Here is a 19599-nt window from a genome sequence, read left to right as displayed (position 1 = left end):
GCATTATTAAACTTACTCTCRTTTAAAGTCTTTATATATCAGACAAAGCATTCATCCAGAGCAGGGAGGAAAAAAAAAAACCAACAAAAACCAAGACAAGCTGAGAAAAGATTTCCAAAGTGTTACCTTCTCCTCTGGCAGACTGGCTGGCAGATTTAGATCTTTGACATTTGGAAACTCTGGCAGCAAYGTTCCCAGTTTGGATCGTGGTGAATACGCCACTGTCTGTTTGGTTACTTCTTTTTTTCCTGTTTCGTTGACCCAGGCTGCTCCTTTTTTAGAATACATCACATCATAATACTGGGAGTTTTCTTTCACTGCAATCCCATAATAATGGTACCTGATACACAGAGATGTGCATTTTATAAAGCAGATTGTTTGAACATTAAAGGGAAATCTATGGAAATGACAATGCAAATGATTTCTACRGCAAAATAGACTGAGCAATAGTTTATATATTATTTACAAGCATTGATTCAGTAGCAGAATACTATGGCAATATATTGAGCTTACAATTTTCATTCCTTGGGGTGAAAGTAAGGTGACYCTGTTGTAGGGCAGGAAAATAATATACTTCCATTTTTTAACTTCTTGGTTAAAAAATGGGGAAAAAAAGCATCCAAAAGCTACTTGTTGGCAAAGYTCTGCTGTGCATCTGCTCCTTTAGCAACAGGCAGAGGTACAGACCCTCTGCACTGGCCCTTCTGCTGTAATCTGAATTCCCTGATTCTCAGGCTGAGTAGGGCTGATTTGCTCCCTAAAAATATCAATATTGCACAGGATTCCATCAGAAATGTTTCAAAAATTGAAAGTGGAGCTCCCTGAATCTCAAGCTGTGTAGGGATGGTTTGCTCCCTGAAAGCATCAATCAATATTGCACAGGAGTCCATCAGAAATGTTTCAAAAATTGAAGGTGGAGCTTCCTGATCCTCAGGCTGTGTAAGGCTGGTTTGCTCCCTAAAAATATCAATATTGCACAGGATTCCATCAGAAATGTTTCAAAAATTGAAAGCACTTCAACGAAAAGAGAGAGGGAGAAAGTTCTGGAAAGCAATGAATGGTAGGAGATGTAGGATTTCAATGATTTGCCTCATACCCCAGCATCAGCAATGGGTTTTGATCAGTGAGAGATAGAACACAGCAATAACTGTGTCTGTGCAGACCCCCCTGGGAATTACAGGAATTAGAAAACTGGAATGATGACACTGGTAGCATGGGAATGTAGGAATGCTATAGGAATGCTGTAGGAAAGGAGCAGTGGCCTCATGGCACCAGTTTGTGCCACCACTCAGCTTCACTGCAATGCTGAGGGAAGCACTGATAATCAAACAAAGCTCTTGCATCAAAGCAGCCAAGGTTTTCTTGGTCTTGTTGTGATTTCTGAACCTGTATTTCAGCTTTTCAGCTGTAGGCACCCAACCCATCAGCTAAATTTGTAAGGATTACAAGAGGCATCAGGGGATTGTGTTGCTGGCACACTTTTCCTTCAGTCAAATCCTACACAGAAGTTTCAGTGATCCTCCACCTTCTCTCCTTAGAGCCTGTCAGGTCATGATAAAGCCTTATGGATCCTTTGTTGTGGCACAAGAAGTTTCCATCTCTGGATGCTTCTTTCCCTCCTCACTCAGTTACTATTTCAGTAATTCTGAAAAATTCAGATTCTGCCACCAGATCTGTTCACCTGAGTAGACACGAATTTGCTTTAGGTGAAATCTGGTTCTATGAAGGTCATCAATGAAATTAATTAAAGAGCAGCATCCAAGTGATGGTAGTTTAAGCCAACTGGTGACTTTTCCTTTTTCCACTCACAGATCAGTGCATGTCATAATCCTCAGTGGGAAATCGTGGCAAAGATCTGGAAGCCAAACTTTTCTATCAGCACAGATGGGCTGAAAGAAATTAATGATGCCCTGGCCACACCCAGTGAGGAATTTCCCTATTTTCCTTTAAAAAAAATAAAAAAAAAATAAAAATAATAAAAAAAAGCTATATTGAACTCAGCATTGAACAATCCAAGTAAAATATCTTAAAGCATTATACTGACATGGTGATTTTATAAGACACACTATTTCCTAGATTCAACACCTGAGAAAGAAACAYTATTGGCTCCAAATTTCTATATGAGAAACCAGGCTCCAGACTGCTCCTAACCTGCCACAGGTAAATAATGGCAGATTTGTGCTGGGGTTACCACACCCAGGGAAGGGTGGGAAGGAGGAGAAAGAAATGGCAAGCAGGACTGAAAGCCTTGTAAAACTTTATCAAGTTTTGGCTTAAATCAGTGAAGGAAGAAAAAGACAAGCCTGGAAAGKGTAGTAGAATTTCACTGTGTGCTATTAAATTCCTGGTAGTAAACTGTGTAAGAGTTTCCCATGTAGCTTCAAAATCATGCAGACAGCTGTAACCAGATTAACYCCAAAATCTTTCTAGATAGATTTTTCCTTCAGTAATTTTACCATCCCAAATGGCAAAACCCCACTGTAGTAGTTTACATGGATTCTTTTCCAATCACTTTTTTGTATTTTTATCAGAAAATAATAAAAAAAAAAACCCAAATCCCCACTGAATTCAACAAACATATTATTGACCTATTGTTTTTTCTCAGAATTGCCACCTTAGAGATTTCTGGTGGCTTTGATGAGGGATGTTATGGCAACTCTGAATTTGCAATTGGGAATGGATTTCAGATCTGCAATTAGCTGCTTAAATATGTCTGGTCAAGGAAAAAAAAAAAAGCTTTGTTACAAAAACTAAGAAGGTATCAAGCTGAGGGAAAGAAMATTGTGCCCCACCAAAGAAACACTGCTTGGCATGGGCCACTTATTAGAAAAGCACAGTAAATCTATCTTTAATGGAATTTCTTTTAGAATCTTAGTTTCTTTTTTTCTTTAAAGAGCATTTATTCTAGCTTTAGTATGTAAGCTCAATCCTAATAGCATGCTTTCATTCTCAGCATTTAGCAATATTGTTTTTTTTTTATTTTGAAGGCTTTATTTTGAAAGACAAGCTTTACAAAGAAAATTTTGCAAAAATGCCATCTCACAGTTTCGTTGCCCCTTCCACAGTTTTTCACTTGTGATCTATGGACACTACACTCTTGTTACTCTGTAAGATTCTGAGAAAGTGAACCAAGAAAAGCAGATTTTATTATGTGAGGGGCCTTACACWTGCCAGAAAAAGATTCGAAGCTCCACTGGAAAAATTTCATTGAGTTCACAAGCAGAAAAAAAGTATAAAAAATCACTCTTCATAAATTGGTAGAATCACATCTCATCAACAATTGGAAAAAGCCAAATATCCCAGGAATGCATTCTTAATTCTGAATCAGTTTCTCGTTCTAATTAGGATAATCTGTTTTCAGGAAACACCATCTTTTGGGTAAGGCAATAATCTAATTCTTTAATCACCTAAAGGTATGTTGGATTTCAGCACATGGGAAAATGGTGGTAAAATACAGGTTTGTGAACAATTTCAGTTTGGGTCAATGTGTGTTCCTACCTCACTCATAAGAATATTTTGACATTTGTCCTCTAGCCTGAAAGCTGATGCCAGCCAGTGGCCAGCTGCCAGCCTCCAACAGCAGCTCCATTACTCCTGAGTGGCAATGTCCTTTATGTTGTGTAAAGTGAGTTGAGATGGAAAAAAAAATGAGAAAAATATGGAAAATATTGCTGATCAAATCAGCAAAACGCCTCCATCAGACCACCTTTGCAGGATCATGACTGAATTGATAAGATCATGTAAAGATGGCAGCAGAACTTCTATTGAAGTTGGTTTTAAGGCCCCAAGTGGACAAATTATTCCCTATTCTCATACAATTCCATTCAGAAAATCAGAGCCAGAAGGGCCCTGTGAGAGATGATAATAATACAATAATACAATATTCTGCTTACTTTGATTGGCCTCTGGTTCCAAGCCTTCTTGTCGTTAGTTGTGGGAACTGTTGTCTTATTATCTGCAAACAAACAGAACAGATATTAAAACAAATGGAAAAGCACATTTACTAATACTTAATTTAATATGGACTTTGAAGACACAAAAGCAGAAAAAGTGTACTGTGATGTCAATGAAATATGTAGTAGGAGAAATCAGGAAAAAAGCTCTTGATTTTTTTTCATTACTGAGAGAGGGGAAAGAGACTTCAAACTTCATTATAATTCTATTCACTACCATTAATTTAAATACTTTCAGAAGTTACTGGAGTAGAACATATTTCCTTCAAAMTCTAAGTTCAAGTCTGCCTCTAAACTAAGGAGGACTGTAATGAGAATTAAACTACTATTTATTTATGTCACTTTGTGGGATCAGAAAAGTTCTCTGTAGACCTCCACAATCCTGCCACTAAGCACTTCTTTTTCTGAATGATGTTTCTCTAAAAARGTTTTGGTATTTGACAGTGGCATCATTTCTACCAAAGAAAACTCATCATAGTATTTGTARAGATACCTCATGATCAATTTATCCTCTGTGGAAAACAAGTGGATCTCAGAAACAGCAGGATTTCCTCAAAATCCAAACGCGACTGTGTCAGCAGACATTAAAAGGACATTGCTACTGTAACCCAAAACTTCTGCAGTGCCAGCTGCATTTAAGGAAAATAATCAATAAATGTACATTGTGCCTTCGGTAATCAAAGTAAATCAAAGCAATGAAAAAGTTTTTCTGTATTGCTGGAAAGGAGATGCTCAGCACYTCCCAGGATTGAACCAGATTCTCAGTGGGGTCTGCAGCAGGTGAAAAATATTTCTTCAAAAACAGTCRTGGAATAAGAACTGCAGCAAACCTTGAAGATTCAACTTGCAAAGGAGTTTCTTCCTTTTAAAATCTGTAATTCATTTTAACTGTGTTTTAATGATATAAATTGCTGAATGCTTCCTCTTTGGGGGTAACACCAATTAACATTAAAGGAAAACAAGTCTACAAGATGGCATATAACTATTCAACTAGGAAAAGAGTMAATTCAAATTGATTAAATAATATAGATTTTTTTTTCTCCATTAGCCATTTTGCCACCGTGATTAATATTTAATCCTGATTGATGACTGAAAGCTTTRGAAGACGTACTTAGATCAAAAGGTGCTATATAAATAAAGACATTACAATGTCACATATTTGACCATTTCTCCAGTACTTTTTTTTTGAGTTTTAGCAGAGGCACAACCATCTTCCCTTTGTATCATGTAAAAAYGGACCTGTGTTGGTTTCCAGGAGCTTTGCACGAGGTGGCTGATGTCAAAAATGCAGCAAAGACTCCGAGTCGCTAGGTTGTTCAGCTTTAATTTCTGGAGCAAAACCTCAGCAAACAGTAAAACACTTTTGTGGAGCTGTGAAAGTTCAGCCTAGCTGTTTGATAAATGAGCAGACAGGCAAGCAGCCCTTCTTTCTTTTTTTTTTGTATGGATTCAATGAAGCCTGCCTAAAGAACACCACATGCTGTTCCAGCTACTGATCTAACATTCCGCAACATCTCAGCCTTCCAAATTCCCTTTAATTACACATTAATCCCACCCCTCTCTCTTTCATTTTCTGCAGACAGGGCTGGGGGCTCCACAAGGCTGTGGGAAAAAAGGCACTGTTGAAGAACTACTTTCTGAGGATGGTTTTTACAGGCTATGGAATTTTTGTTGTGTTGTTGGTTTTGGTTGGGTTTTTTTTTGGGTTTTTTTTTTTTCAATTGTCATTCAGAAAATACCATCCCTCTCCAAAAGCTGTTTTTACAACAGCTGACTTAATATCAGAGGTAGTTTTAATCAATTTTTTTCTTTTGGAACAGCATCAAACCATATTACTTTCAAGTCTTTCTAGCAGCAGTGAAGTGCTACAATGCAGGCTGTAAATACAACTTTATGAACTATATGCCATGGGAGTTCCTGGGATTTAAATAAATCAGCCAATCTCTGATCTATTTTAAATAAATCAGCCAATCACCAGGGTAGAGGTGATCAGGAAAACAGAATAATGAAGCAGTTGATCAGATGATCCCTTTTCCCTTTCTTTGTTGCTTTTTCAAACTCAGCACACTTTAAACCAGATACATCTTTCAGAATCTTAAAAGTATGCATCAGTTAAAATACTTATTTTCAGTAATTTACAAAACAAAACAAACAAAAAAAAAAGAATAATCAAGCAAACCTTGGGAAAAAAGTCAGAATTTTTTTATCTAATGCTGCATATGAAAAATGAGATATGGGATACACCCAGGTGCCTGTACACATATTTGTAGTTATTAATGTTTGTGTTTGGAATAAAACAAACCAAGTACTAAAAGAACTCTCTGTTTACATAAATGTTTATATTCAGCTATGTTTATGCAAACCTCTATGCAGTGATACTGTAAAGGCAGGAAGATATCCCTAAAAGGGAGAGGAATTCAGATCAGGCAGGACAAAATTAAATTCATGGTGTGCTGAAATCAGTGGGAAAAGCAGAGGGCCCAATATGTTGTTTTTAAAAAAAATTAATCATTATCAACCTGAAAAGTCACTGTGTAACATATGGCATAATTGGTTTAATGTTTATTAATTTTTAAAGACCTGCAGCCAAAATGTGTTAATTTTACAGTTGTGCGGGGAGAGAAGTGGGAGCTAATTGTCAGACATGAAAATCCAGGTTTGGGTCTGAAAACCAGGTTGGATCATTTTCCTCTCTTTGCTGCAGTGAGGCTGCACAAACAAATGAATCCAGAGCAGAGTTTGCAGTCTGAGCTGCTTTCTGAATAGAGCCCAGCCCTGTTCTCACAGCAGCTCTGGCTTCTCAACACAAACTGTGCTAAAAAGTTCTCATGGGTGGCATCCAAGGGAATTTTGGAGTGAAGGGATCTTTTATCGTTGTCCTCCTGTGGAGYTGAAATTTCATCTCACACTTCTCCAAAGTGACCATAATTCAGCTTCCATRTAGGATCTGCTGAGTGAGGTTTTACACAGGCACAGGTTTTACATTTTCCAAGTAAAATTTCTCCTCAGTCACACAGCAGTTTTGACTGTTGGGCCTTATTTTAGGCTACCTGGCTTTTTGGCTTTGAAACAGATGTAGATCAGGAATTTCACATGGAAACTTCTTCTGTCCCTATTATGTGACCTCAGGAAAAAATGTTCCTGCAATTTCTTCCTCATTTACTGAACTGTTCTCCCTCTCTTTCCTCTGTACTCTGATTAGGATATGATCCTGCCTTCTGCCCACAGAAGTCCTTCCATGTTTTTCTTTATTAAAACAGTGATATTAAGAACTGCTTTATCTTTTTGCTGCTCCACAGTTCTTCTGGTGAATGCCTACAYAAGATCCAGACAGAAGTCATTACATTAGGAAACAACACATATATCTAGTTTATACTTTTTCAGGGGACGAGAAAGGTCAGCATTTATTTCACATTTCTGCAGATAATCCTGAAAAACGGTTTTCAGAATGTCTGTGCAGTTAGAACATATGGAGAGATAACAGCATTTTTATCCCATTYCAGCTTTTAAACCTAGCAGTGGTGTCTGAATAAAMTTGAATTAAATATCTAGTTACTTGTAATTTTTAATCATTCCAAACACTCTGCCATGGGCATGGACATTCTGCTTTCATCACTGCACTGTGACCCATCACTCTTCACAGCATTCACTATCAAACTGGGAACTCTGTTTCCCAGTTATTCCATCTAAAATAATTTGTGATTTGTCAAAACAAATCAGGGAAAAGAAATCTTATAAAATATCTTATGTATCTGTSTTCATGCAAAACAGCAAGGATGGAAGAAACCAGAGATGTCTGGAAACTCCTGAAGTAATTTTTTTCCTCCCTCCTTGGTCAAAATATCCAATTTTWCTCTGGGGCAATAAGCAGAGGACATCTTTTAGAAGTCTTTTCAAAAGGCATGATCATTTTGTCATTGCACTTGATCTAGAGGGATGTTATTCTTCATTACTCTTGTTGCTTTTCATTTGACATGATTCTAGCCTTCCTTCTGGAACTTCACAGAGTCATGAAATAAGATCAAATCAAGTCACAGCCCAGCAATTGCACATTTCCAGAATGAGAAATGGATTCCAGGCTCTGCACTCCCCAGCTCTATGAGACTCTAGAGAAATTCTACTGACAGTGGAATAAATTCTCTCCCATAACAATTCTTCATGGCAGGGCCTGGTTCTGTTTATCTCAATTCAGGTTTAAGTCTCATATCTAGACAGCGTGCTTTTCTTTTATGAAGTCAGGTATAGAAGAGCTGTGTTTATTTACCAAAAGGTCTTGTAAGTGTCAGGTTTTTTGGCTCATTCCAGAGTTTCCCCATCTGCTCCTGTGCTCTGAGACAATTTGTTGTTGTCAGCACCGGTGTGAGGAGGAACTTTTTGGCCCAAAGATGTCTTGGGGATGATTCAACATCCTATTCTCTTGAGGAAATAGCCAAGAAAACTTGCACCAGGAAACATCTACTGATAGGAAATAGCATAATCAAAGAGTCCAAAACACATTCCTGTCTCTCAACTCCACCAAGCTGTGAACAAAAGGAGAGGAGGCGTGACTGTGCATCTACACCTTCTCTACTCCTTGTTTGCTCAAAGGCTGTGATCTATAGGCTCAGCACTCTTGACYCCAGCTCTGCTGTCTGTTTAGACTCAATAACCCTCTCATTTCTCTCCACTTCCTTTCATAAGTTTTGGAATAGGGCAGATCCAGCGGTAGGATAAGAGCTTGTTTCTAGGACTGACACATCTCCACTGWTCCTGCAAAGCAAGGCACAAAATCCTTTCCCTAATGCCTGTGCCTGATTCTGCCTGCTGTGGAGATGAGGTTCTGTGAGGAACTGGACCCCTCAAATTCATCTGTGTGAAACAACATCCTCCTTCACCAGTTCCTTTGTCCAAATCCTCCTTTTCTAATCTTGGGACTCAAAACAAGGTGTCTCTTCCAGTCTTTAACATTCCCATGTATCTCCTTCTGTCCAAACCTGTCCCGTGTGCTGCTTTAAGGGCACAGACTTTCTGGGAAATTCTTGTTCTCCCAAGAAGTTCAGGCTGAACTGAACACGCATTGCTCAGGGTCCTTCAGGACCCCAAAGCATCAATCGAAGCTGATCAACCAATTCATCTGTGTAAAACAACATCCTCCTTCAGCACTTCCTGTGGCCACATGGAATTCAGCCCAAGGCACGATCAAACATATTTCTGCACCCCAACAAAGCTGCAAACACCAAAGCTCTGCCTCACATCCTGTGCTGCAGCCRCTTTTGGAGCTGCCTTGCTGAGGCTGAGCAGATCTGAAACCCTACACAGACCCCCTGCTCTGGGGGTTGCTCATAAAGCTTTCTCTGTTTTACACGGATGCTCAAGTAGCCCATTTAATTTTTATTGCCCTATTCTAAGAATGACAAAAATTACAAGTAACTAGATATTTAATTCAAGTTTATTCAGATACCACTGCTAGGTTTAAAAGCTGAAATGGGATAAAAATGTTGTCATCTCTCCATACGTTCTAACTGCACAGACATTCTGAAAACCGTTTTTCAGGATTTATCTGCAGAAATGTTAAATAAATGCTGTCCTTTCTAGTCCCCTGAAAAAGTGTAAACTAGATAGATATGTTGTTTCCTAAATCGTTTGATGCAATAAGAGAAACCACATCCTCAGATTTACATTGATTTTTGCCCAGTCCTATTTTTGTATTCCATGTTGTAGAAATTGTTCATAATAAAGCAAGTTCTGTTTTAATCTATCAGAAGAGAGCACTAAAAGTAAGTTTGGTTTTGCTATACCARTTACTGTTGAGACTATGTAGGGGCTAATTGAGAGTAAAGAAATAAACCCCAACATCTTCAGGAGAAATATCTCCTTAYGAACAGCAGGTAATTTCCTGATATGTGCAATTCAACACTGACAAATCAGAATGCAACCACATCACAATGTCATTATCAAAGAGATTTCAATAAAGGTCTTGCCTGTCCTTTTCAGATGTTAAAATCATATAGGATGACAGCAAGAAATGGTAAATCTTATTTATCYTGGTCATGCTTGGAGGAACAGTCCTGCCAACAAAACTTCTGGGCACAGAGACAATGCAGCATGATGGAAAAGGAATCTGGCTGGTACAGCTTGTGCCTCCCTGGAGCAAAGTAAACGATTGGGGAAAAATAGGTTCTTCCCTAACCAATATTAGCAGTCTTTGCTTTGAAAGACTGAAATGCATTTCTGAGAATGCGATTTTCACTTACAGCAAAGCCAGTCAGGGAGCAACAAAATTTGTGTGAGCATCCATCCATGTTAAACCTCAGGAAAACATTCCTGCTTTTTACTGCATTCAGGATTATCTGCAGAAATGTTAAATAAATGCTGACCTTTCTMGTCCCCTGAAAAAGTRTAMACTAGATATATGTGTTGTTTCCTAATGTAATGACYTCTRTCTGGATCTTATGTAGGCAYTCACCAGRAGAACTGTGGAGCAGCAAAAAGATAAAGCAGTTCTTAATATCACTGTTTTAATAMAGAAAAACATGGAAGGACTTCTGTGGGCAGAAGGCAGGATCATATCCTAATCAGAGTACAGAGGAAAGAGAGGGAGAACAGTTCAGTAAATGAGGAAGAAATTGCAGGAACATTTTTTCCTGAGGTCACATAATAGGGACAGAAGAAGTTTCCATGTGAAATTCCTGATCTACATCTGTTTCAAAGCCAAAAATCCAGGTAGCCTAAAATAAGGCCCAACAGTCAAAACTGCTGTGTGACTGAGGAGAAATTTTACACATCACTCAGAAAAAGCCCAGAACAGACACACATCTGCACTGCCTCGCTGTACCTCCTGCCCTCTCACTGCTTCCATGCAATTCTTTTACTTATTCCACGTCACTTTTGCATGAAATAAAAATGTGATAATGCTTTGCTGTCTACAGTGAGAGCAGAAGTTTAACTCTGGGCTCTGCACTTGATGCTGAGCTGTAACCAGCAAATTACAGGGCCCTCCCTAGTTATTGTTTAGCTAAGGTGTATAAAAGAATGCTTGGTCCTGTCTTTTTCAGGCAATAAAAAGAACTACAATGACAGACCAGGTAGCACAGCAGAYTGGCAAATGCTGGTATAGACAAAACTGCCTGGAATTTTTGATGTTMAATGAGTGAGTAAAACTCCAAAATCTTGACTAACAAAGTCACAGCTCCCTTTGTCATATGAGAATACATCCCATTAATAATCACATTGGAGTATTCCTAGTTTTATATATGCTCTATTGCGACTGAGAGGAAAACACTGGGACCATGGCACGTGAAAAATTCAATGGAACACCATGATTTTTGGGTGGAAGTCAGAGTACCTGTCCTGCTGGGTCAAGAGATCTTCTGCCAATGAACAGGTGTATGTATGACAGGCAGGAGAGAAGGGGGATGAATTATTAAACAGTGTAACAAAACTGTCACATTCTGAAAAAYGGTGAAATCCCTGGTAAATTTGTGTTCTGATGAAATAATTCTGGAATATTTACACCYTACAATTTACAGAAGTTTTTAGCAGCAGCAGAAGTAGCATTGTGAAAATTTGAGCCATGTCCCAAATGTGCGAGCCTGCATGAAATCTGTTTCTTATTTTCACTGTTTCTAAATTACACGTTGCCACTCCACTTACCACTTGGTAGCAATAAGATGTGCAAGGAACAGCCCATTTCACAATTCTGCAGTGCATTCAAACAGAAACCTGACACAGAACCTACTAAACTGTGCAGCTCTTCCAGACACAACAAATACAGTGATATCACAACACGGTGAACTTCCCTTCCCTTGCCAGACTGCCAGCCTAAAGATGCACTGTGGAAAATGTCACCCCATTAAATACATCCCTCTTTGCACCAAAACATTTTTCCTTCTTTGAATACCCAGCACTTTTATAGAGCAAATGTTGCAAACACTAAAAGAGAACAGCTTGCAGGACAGTCMTGCTTGCAAGCATTTCTGAAACAGTGGCAAACTCTATGCTTTGCTTTTCTCACAAGTTTTAAAGGCCTGTGACACATTCTGTGGGTGAATTTCATTTTTAAACATAATCCTGTTTTTCACGGAGAGGAAAATACCACCTGAYCAACAAACCCAAAATACAGACTTTTGTGTAACAATCTTATATTATTAACATCTGCTGTTAYTGCAGAGGATGAGAGCTTTACTGCTTACACCTGGATGGTGCCCAGCTGGGTCTGTGCTAGGAGCACAATTCCACTGTGAATTTAGAGTCAAGCACAGTGGTTCTACCAGAGCAGGATTGGAAAGGGAAGCACAAGGGGTCACAGTGCAAAGAAGCCTTGGTAGCCCAAGCCTGCAGTGCAAATGAATGCAGTCAGATGCTTTCTGCACCTTCACATCTGGAGGCATTGTGAGTCCAGATGTGCACAACCCCATGTGAATCTGCCACAACGTTTGATATCCCTAACTCACAGATCTCCATATCATGCATACAAGAACAGCACCAACATTCTCCACAATTCCATTTTACCCTTTTGTTTTTAAAAATTATCCATTCGTTTCAGCAGTGCAGGTCACAATGCAATGTGTTTACACTGGCTTGTATTCAACTTCCAATTCAATTTGAACTGCCAGTGCTGTGCACCATGTCTCCCTGGGCTGGAGACTGAAATACTYTGGGGTCTAGCAATGGATAGAAATTATTCCAACCACCAAAATCCTTAAAATCTTAGCCTTTGTCCAATAACTTGAACACACAAGAGATTTCACTCCTATACATCTGTCACTAATGGCAAAAGAAGATTCAATTCTTTTCAATAATACAAATTCACCTGAAGCAGGTGGGACTTTARGGTGTCATACTGCAGGTTAGACTCACCTTCCCAAAGCTGGCAGCATTAACAGGCTGTGTGTCATTTTTCTCACAGAAGTCCAAGTAATGCATGTAGAGAGCGCTCCGAGGRATGCAAACACCTTCTGCAATCTCATAGTTCTCCTCCAGCCTTAAAAAGCAAATATCAAACAGAGAGAACTGCAAGTATGTTGGATGTCCTGTATGGTAAACAGCATGCAAAGCTTCATCTTTTAAGACAAAACATTGTGTCTTCCTCTTGTCTACTAAATCTTYTCTGCTGACTAAYAAATTTCTCTTTATTCCTAAGTKYTCCTTCCAGTTCATTCCCATAATGCTTACTTGTTTCATTTGGTTCATACTTGCTGTCAAAAACCATAGGCTGTGGGTTCTCAGCAATCTGTTACACCCTAAAAGCATCCTGCAGTACATAAAAAGAGAATGTATAGCTGTGAAACCATAAATGTTCACTGAGGGGAAGCATTCTCTCCTTCTTTACAAGAAAACATCACCTTTGGTTCATGGCACTCTTCTCACTCCTGTCCACCTGCAAAAATGCTTGCTCTGAGGAAGYGAGTGTGGCTAAAGCAAATAATTTACAAATATTCAAGAGTGTCCACAAAATCTTACTGTGTGATATTTTCTTGYCATTGTTTACRGGYAAAGTGGGRAAAAAAAAAAGGAAATCACAATCTGAATACAGTGCTTAAAAAAAACCCCAGTGAAATAACATCCTCTTCTACCCATTAGAAACTATCATTATTTGCTTGTACATACAACTATAAAATTTTTTAATATATGAGTAGGCATCTGCTTCATCTTTCAAGCTTGAAACTGGTCTCATTATAAAACTATAGATTAGAAGAAACATTCCTCTGAGATGCCATTTTTATGATTACTGACACAAAAATGTTCAAGAASTATTTACGTGCACACTTAACATTACACCATCATTAATCTTGCCATTGATAGTGTCAGTCATACACATCTGCAATTAGATGTGTGCTGGATAAGAAGTCAGGTGTGACCTCCTCTTAAATTGATTAAAAAATGAATATATTTATTCTCAAAAACCTCTCATTTTTCAGTAAACAACCCCCTGCCATTTGACAGCTGTAGAACACCTTCCAAATACCTAGTTTCTCTCCTTCATTGCCTTTTTCAGGACCTACCTTCCATTTCAGTTATCATGACCATTTGTGAGTGCAAACTATTTTAATAAGACATCCGGCTGGATGAATGGAACCCGTTTGTATGGGCAACATCTATTCTTCCCTGGTTTCTACAGAAATATCATCGTGGCATCTTTCCTCAATTTCATAGTGCTCCAACAAAACCTCCTTTCAAAACCTGGAGGGTTCGTTTGTATACCATAGCTGCTAATTGGAATGTCAGCTTCCGTGACCAAGACAGGACAGAAAGAAAAGCAGTTAATTATTTCTCCTCATATCTGATGAATTTTTCTCTTTTTCTCCTCTCTTTCACAGAGAGTCATTAGTCTACACTGAACAATGCCCCATTATACCTGAACTTTTTTTTTTAATGATCAAAAACCCATCTTGCCCCACTTCTTTTATTTTCCTGTCTTTTATTTAACAACTTTATCATATTTTGAATCCAGCTTCATTCTGCAGTATTGTAGACAGATAATGAACGCAATCTTCTACCTAACAAATCATTATCAGTTATAAKGTATAGACATATATATTAACATTTTAAATGTTGTAATAAAGCCATGTGAAATCCAGGAGCTCACAATGAGACCTTTTGTGCCACTACAGCACAGGAATAAATCCCCTAATCCTTCCACAGGAATGACAATTTTATCTGTCCCTATTACTGCTTCCCTCCTTATAACCTCACATAGTTCTAGATTAAATGAGATTATTCTGTATCAGAGTCAGGTCTGGAGTGTTGTTACAGATTTATTTTTATATCTCAAGGCCACAGAACAACTGTGATGTTAAACACTGCTAATCACATMAAAGATTCTAGAACAAATTAATTTTGATGTAGTATAACAATGGCTCAGAAAGTACTGATCTGGGAAGAATCCATTACCTAGCCATGCCTTACCTTACTCTTTTTTAATCCTTTTAATAAATGTAGCAGAAAATAGAACACTTTTGCTARCTTTAGCTCTGCAATGCTGTTATTATTCAGAGTACCCACACTGCAAATCACCAAACTGCATGGGACTAAGCTGTCTGTACTTTGAATAATTCYGTGTTTGGGGAACCCACCCCAACCCAGAACAATAAAATTAAGTTTCACGCTTGCACCTTGGTCAACCAGTTCACCTCTAAAATAAACATGAACATTTCAGAGCCAGACTGTAGCTTTACAGATGATAATGAGCACAGGAACATGGGATAAGCACASAATCCTAGGTATTGCTATATTCATGCCTTAACAGTGGAATCCAAGCTCGTGTAATTTCCCAAATTCTGATGTATTTGGCAGTTTCCTCAATTCTGATGTATTTGGCACTAATGCTACATTTACCAGGCCTTTCACTTCATTTTGTGTCATCAATGAAACAAAACAAAAGCATCATTCCTGTTTCCAGGAAAAGGATATTTAGGCAGGCTGACAGTCATCCAGACACGATTCTTGGCTTCTTCAGCTCTTCTTCATCCTCCACATTTAAAATGTTCAACATATTTCGCCTTTGGAGAGGCACAAACATTAAGGATAGCTCCCCAYGGAATTGATATAATTTGCCCTTTTCAGCAAGATGCCAGACAAGGAATAACTAACAGASTTGATGGCAATATGAACCACATGACAAAAATGTACACATTTTCCTTATGTCTTTGCTATGCTTTCCCTGCTGCTTTCTTCCTCTTTTTTTTTTTTGGTTGTCACTGACATTTCCTCAATTCCTGATTTCCAACACTCCCCTGCCTTCATTAGCTCTAAATGGTAGTGGCATCTAACAGTGAAAACATGACCAGGCAGATGCTGCAGGCAATGGGGAGGTTTCCATTTGCCAGAACARGGGCAGTTTGGTGCTGTACCCTGAAATCTGCTCAATATTTTACCCCAACACTTCCACCTCTTGAATCGGGCCCAGACACTGTTGTTAGAAAACAGGATTGTCCTTGCCCAGGGGACAAGTTTAGTTTCAGATACATTTTTTTAGTCTTTCCTGCGTGTGCAAATACTTGGTGTGAGGCCTGGCTTTTATTGCTCTCTTTTTCTTTTTTGCCAACACTACAGTTATGATTATTTTTATCTTATTTTACTCTCATGATGCATCTGTCCTTACTCAGCCTATGGGTTTTGCCTTTTTCCACTGGGAGCAGGGCAGGGGAGAGAGGGAGTGAGCGGCTCCGTGGTACTCAGCTGCTGGCTGAGGTTAAACCACAGCACCTGAGCAGGCAAAACTGTCTAAAAAAAGTGTAAATCCAAACCTGCAGAAGTGCCCTGTGCAGCCTTCCACACCAGTTCACAACCCCCGGGCTGCAGGGAGCTTTTGCAGCACAAAAAAAACTGACTTTGTCTGACTTTCCACAACAGAGGAAACTCCACATCCTCACACTAAACAAACTCACTGCTTTAGCACTCTGAGCCTAAATTCAGAGCTTCTAATTTCATTTAATGTATCTGTTTCTCCAGGAAATACCAGCTGAAAGCTGAAGAACATGTGTTGAAAAGCCTATAGAAACCACCAGAAATCCCTTCTGTGGTATGGTTAGGAAGATGGGAAAGTTTTGGCCTACATGCCCATTAATAAATTAGCCAATTGTATAATTCAGTTTGACAGCAGCTAAAGATTTTAAACATTTTAAAACTTCTTTGCTTTCTGTTTTTCCAGATAATTCCCTCGTGGAATTTTGGGTGGAAAATGAATGGAGGGAATTGCAGAYGCTCCAGAAGACTCAGATGGGAGAATATTTGACCCACCTCAATATGTGAGAAACGTAATAAAACAGACAGGTAGTAAGACAGTACACTYAGCAAGAGAGAAGAGAAAAGCTGTCAGCAGCCTTTTCAGAATCAGAACTCTGAGATTCTACTGCAAACACTTCTGGATGGGTGTTAGGGCTACACACTACGTTCCAGCAGGGCTCAATATCCCAGGAGTTCAGGGATTTACTAACCTTTATGACTGATGGAGCTTGAAAGCGTTTGGCAAAAGGCTGTTTGGAGTATTTGCATGTTTTCTGTTGGGAACAGTATCTCTGGATGTTCTAATTAATTCTGGCTTCCTGGCTATGACATTATTTGCTCCTGTGGGAAAGACTCTTAACTAAATTCACTGCAAAATAAACTCTGCTCTGAGTCTGGGACTGGTAAACCCTGCTTGATATTTTATGTTAACTAGATAGTTCTTTATTATCCTGCTTGAAATGTGTCCAGGTTGTGGGAGTGAATAAAGAAAGATAATAAAATACCAGTATGACATTTCACTATTATTTCAATATTTTCTCTCTGTCTGCAGGCCCTTTCTTGAGTTTCTGTTAAAGAAAAGTCATTCACTTTTCTTGAACTTCTGAAAAACAGGACTTTTGTGATACAAATAGGTGCAAAGAAACAATAGCTCCCAACTAAATGCCTTTATTTATATTTGTCCATCTCATTATTTCCACTGAAAGTGTCTGCAAGTTTCTGAATAGTTTTTTTGAATAGGCAGCAGCCTATTCAAAATCACAGGTCTTGAGGCTTTTTAGTCTAAAAATCTCACTGATCAACTTTAAAAAGCAAATATAGAAAAAATAATCCAAATCATCTTTGTGCATATTTCACAGAAATATGTAATTTCTGAAATTCTGTAATTTCATGGGCAATAAAACAGAGTAAAATACACTGAATGAATTCTTCTTTGCTGGTTTTTTTTCAGTGAAATCTCCCAAGAGACTGACAAAAGCAGAGAAATAATTTTGAAAAAAAAAAAAACAATTTTTACTAATAATCTTATATCTTCATCCAGAAAACTACTAAAAGTACTTCAGGTACTTATAGATAAAAGTTTTAAAACAAGCTAAGGGCTATGGGGTTTCAGATGAGCATGCTCAGAGGCTTCTCTGTAACAGAGCTCTCTTCTGCCAGATATATGGAACCTCCCAAAAGATACTTGATCACTTACAACATTAAGAAATCCAAACAGGAATTAAAAACCTAAATTAAGGCAAAAGTTAACAAAAGTCTAAGAGATAGCCTGTAGCAAGGAGTGTCAGAATTACTGATCCACATTAATGTGAATATGCAGACCAAAATACAGCTGTAAATCACAGGGATCAACATTTGGTTATTTTTTGTAGCATTACAGAATAACTCACAAACTATCCTCTCTCTCTTCCTAATTACCCTTCCTTTTTCTCTCCTCACTAACTTTGCAAGGGGATTTTGACAAATTAATCAAACCTCAAACTCTTTCCTTTTGTTTGAGCTAAATCACAGAGATCTCATGTCAGTAAAACAGTCAGGAAGGTTGGCCTTCACCAGACACTGAAACAAATGCAAGTCTTGAAAAACCCTCTCAGAACTGGTTCTCTTTTTGTGATAAATGATGACATACCACAAATGAAAAGCTGGCAAGGTGGCAAATAAATAAATCAAAGGAGATCTAAATTATATCAGAGGTTTCTTCTGCTCAGATAAATCCCATAAGAGTAAGAAATGCTGTACAGGTTACTAATGGGCACTTAAACACAGTGAAAGTTCTATTCATCTGGAAAATGCATAGGAAAGAACACAGACAGATTTTTCTTGATTTTTTAAAAGGCATCTTACCATTGCAATGTAGCTGGAGTTGAATGAGGTTTTGATGCTCTATTATTTTCTTTTTCCTCATCTGTTAAGAAACAAACAAACAAAAATGCCATGTAATTTCAGCAGRAATTTCTCAGGAATTCATGAACTGTTTTTTTTAAAAAGAAATCATTTATGAATGGCAAGAAAATTTTTTAAATTAATTAAAATAATTTTWAAACATTTAAAATGYTCTCAAGTGCCAAAACTTTCTCAAAATATTGGCTAAATTTTTGAAAATGTAAATAATGACCTTCCCTAAATTTCCATCTTTAGATACCACTTAAGGCCATAAACCCTGCAAATATCACTGATAGCAGGAGCAGAGTGGTGCCTAGGAATAATGACACTGAAAAGGAAAAATTTATATGGAAAAAAAGCAACTCTTTGATGTCTAGCCACACATTAGAACATGTGAACAGTTTCAYTTGCTATAGGGAAATGTTGTCTTATCCAATTTTTTATTAATAAGCCATTTAAACTAATGGGGTGCACCCASTGTTTGATCTTTATAAAAGATATGTACTAGATGTTTATAAATTTRCAGAGATTAATTCTGAAAGAGAAGAAGTGTATATTCTGTAATATACTTTATTCCTTTTTGGATGGTTTCTCTGATAATATTCCCCATTAACTGTTTCCAAGTCACCTCTGATTTGCCAACTTTCCAAAAATTTGGACAAAAGATGAATACAGGAAAAGATAATGAAAATAAAACTTCAACTATTGGATTCCTCCTAGTTCACATTTGTTCTTTTGAAACAATTTAGAATTATGCATAGAATAATTCCTATTAAATTGTGGTTTTTGCACCCTTCCCATTCTTCCCCCAGCTGTTTTTCACGTGCATTCAGGGTGAGCACCAGTGAGCTGTCCCTAAGCTGCTCTCAGACACGTTCAGCTCCTCCCATGGAAGGATTTGTTTCAGCAACACAAACCAACAATTAGGTCATAAACTGCAATTTATATCTCCCTCCTCAGGTGTGTTTCCTTCCTGGGGAAAGTCCTTCTTTGAGACTCTTCAGCATCCTCCATTAAGTGTCCCTTAAAACCAAGGAGAACRCTGGACTGAAACCTT

At 38.2% G+C, this 19599-nt stretch overlaps 1 protein-coding gene across 1 annotated transcript in view; it reads right to left on the bottom strand.

Moving 5' to 3' along the window:
- Window positions 1–19599, bottom strand: part of RFX4 (regulatory factor X4) — a 72823-nt gene that overhangs the window by 32111 nt on the left and 21113 nt on the right. Inside the window, exons 3-6 of the mRNA XM_057382678.1 lie at window positions 18504–18564; window positions 12792–12915; window positions 3894–3955; window positions 127–340 (exon numbers count right to left, since the gene is read on the bottom strand). Of these exons, the coding sequence (XP_057238661.1) occupies window positions 127–340; window positions 3894–3955; window positions 12792–12915; window positions 18504–18564 (461 nt within the window). The remainder of the gene's footprint in view (window positions 1–126; window positions 341–3893; window positions 3956–12791; window positions 12916–18503; window positions 18565–19599) is intronic.

Source organism: Malurus melanocephalus, unplaced genomic scaffold (assembly GCF_030028575.1).
Source record: "Malurus melanocephalus ecotype Western Australia unplaced genomic scaffold, MMel_1.1 scaffold_578, whole genome shotgun sequence".
NCBI classification, from domain to species: domain Eukaryota; kingdom Metazoa; phylum Chordata; class Aves; order Passeriformes; family Maluridae; genus Malurus; species Malurus melanocephalus.
This window is presented reverse-complemented; position numbering and strand designations above follow the sequence as displayed.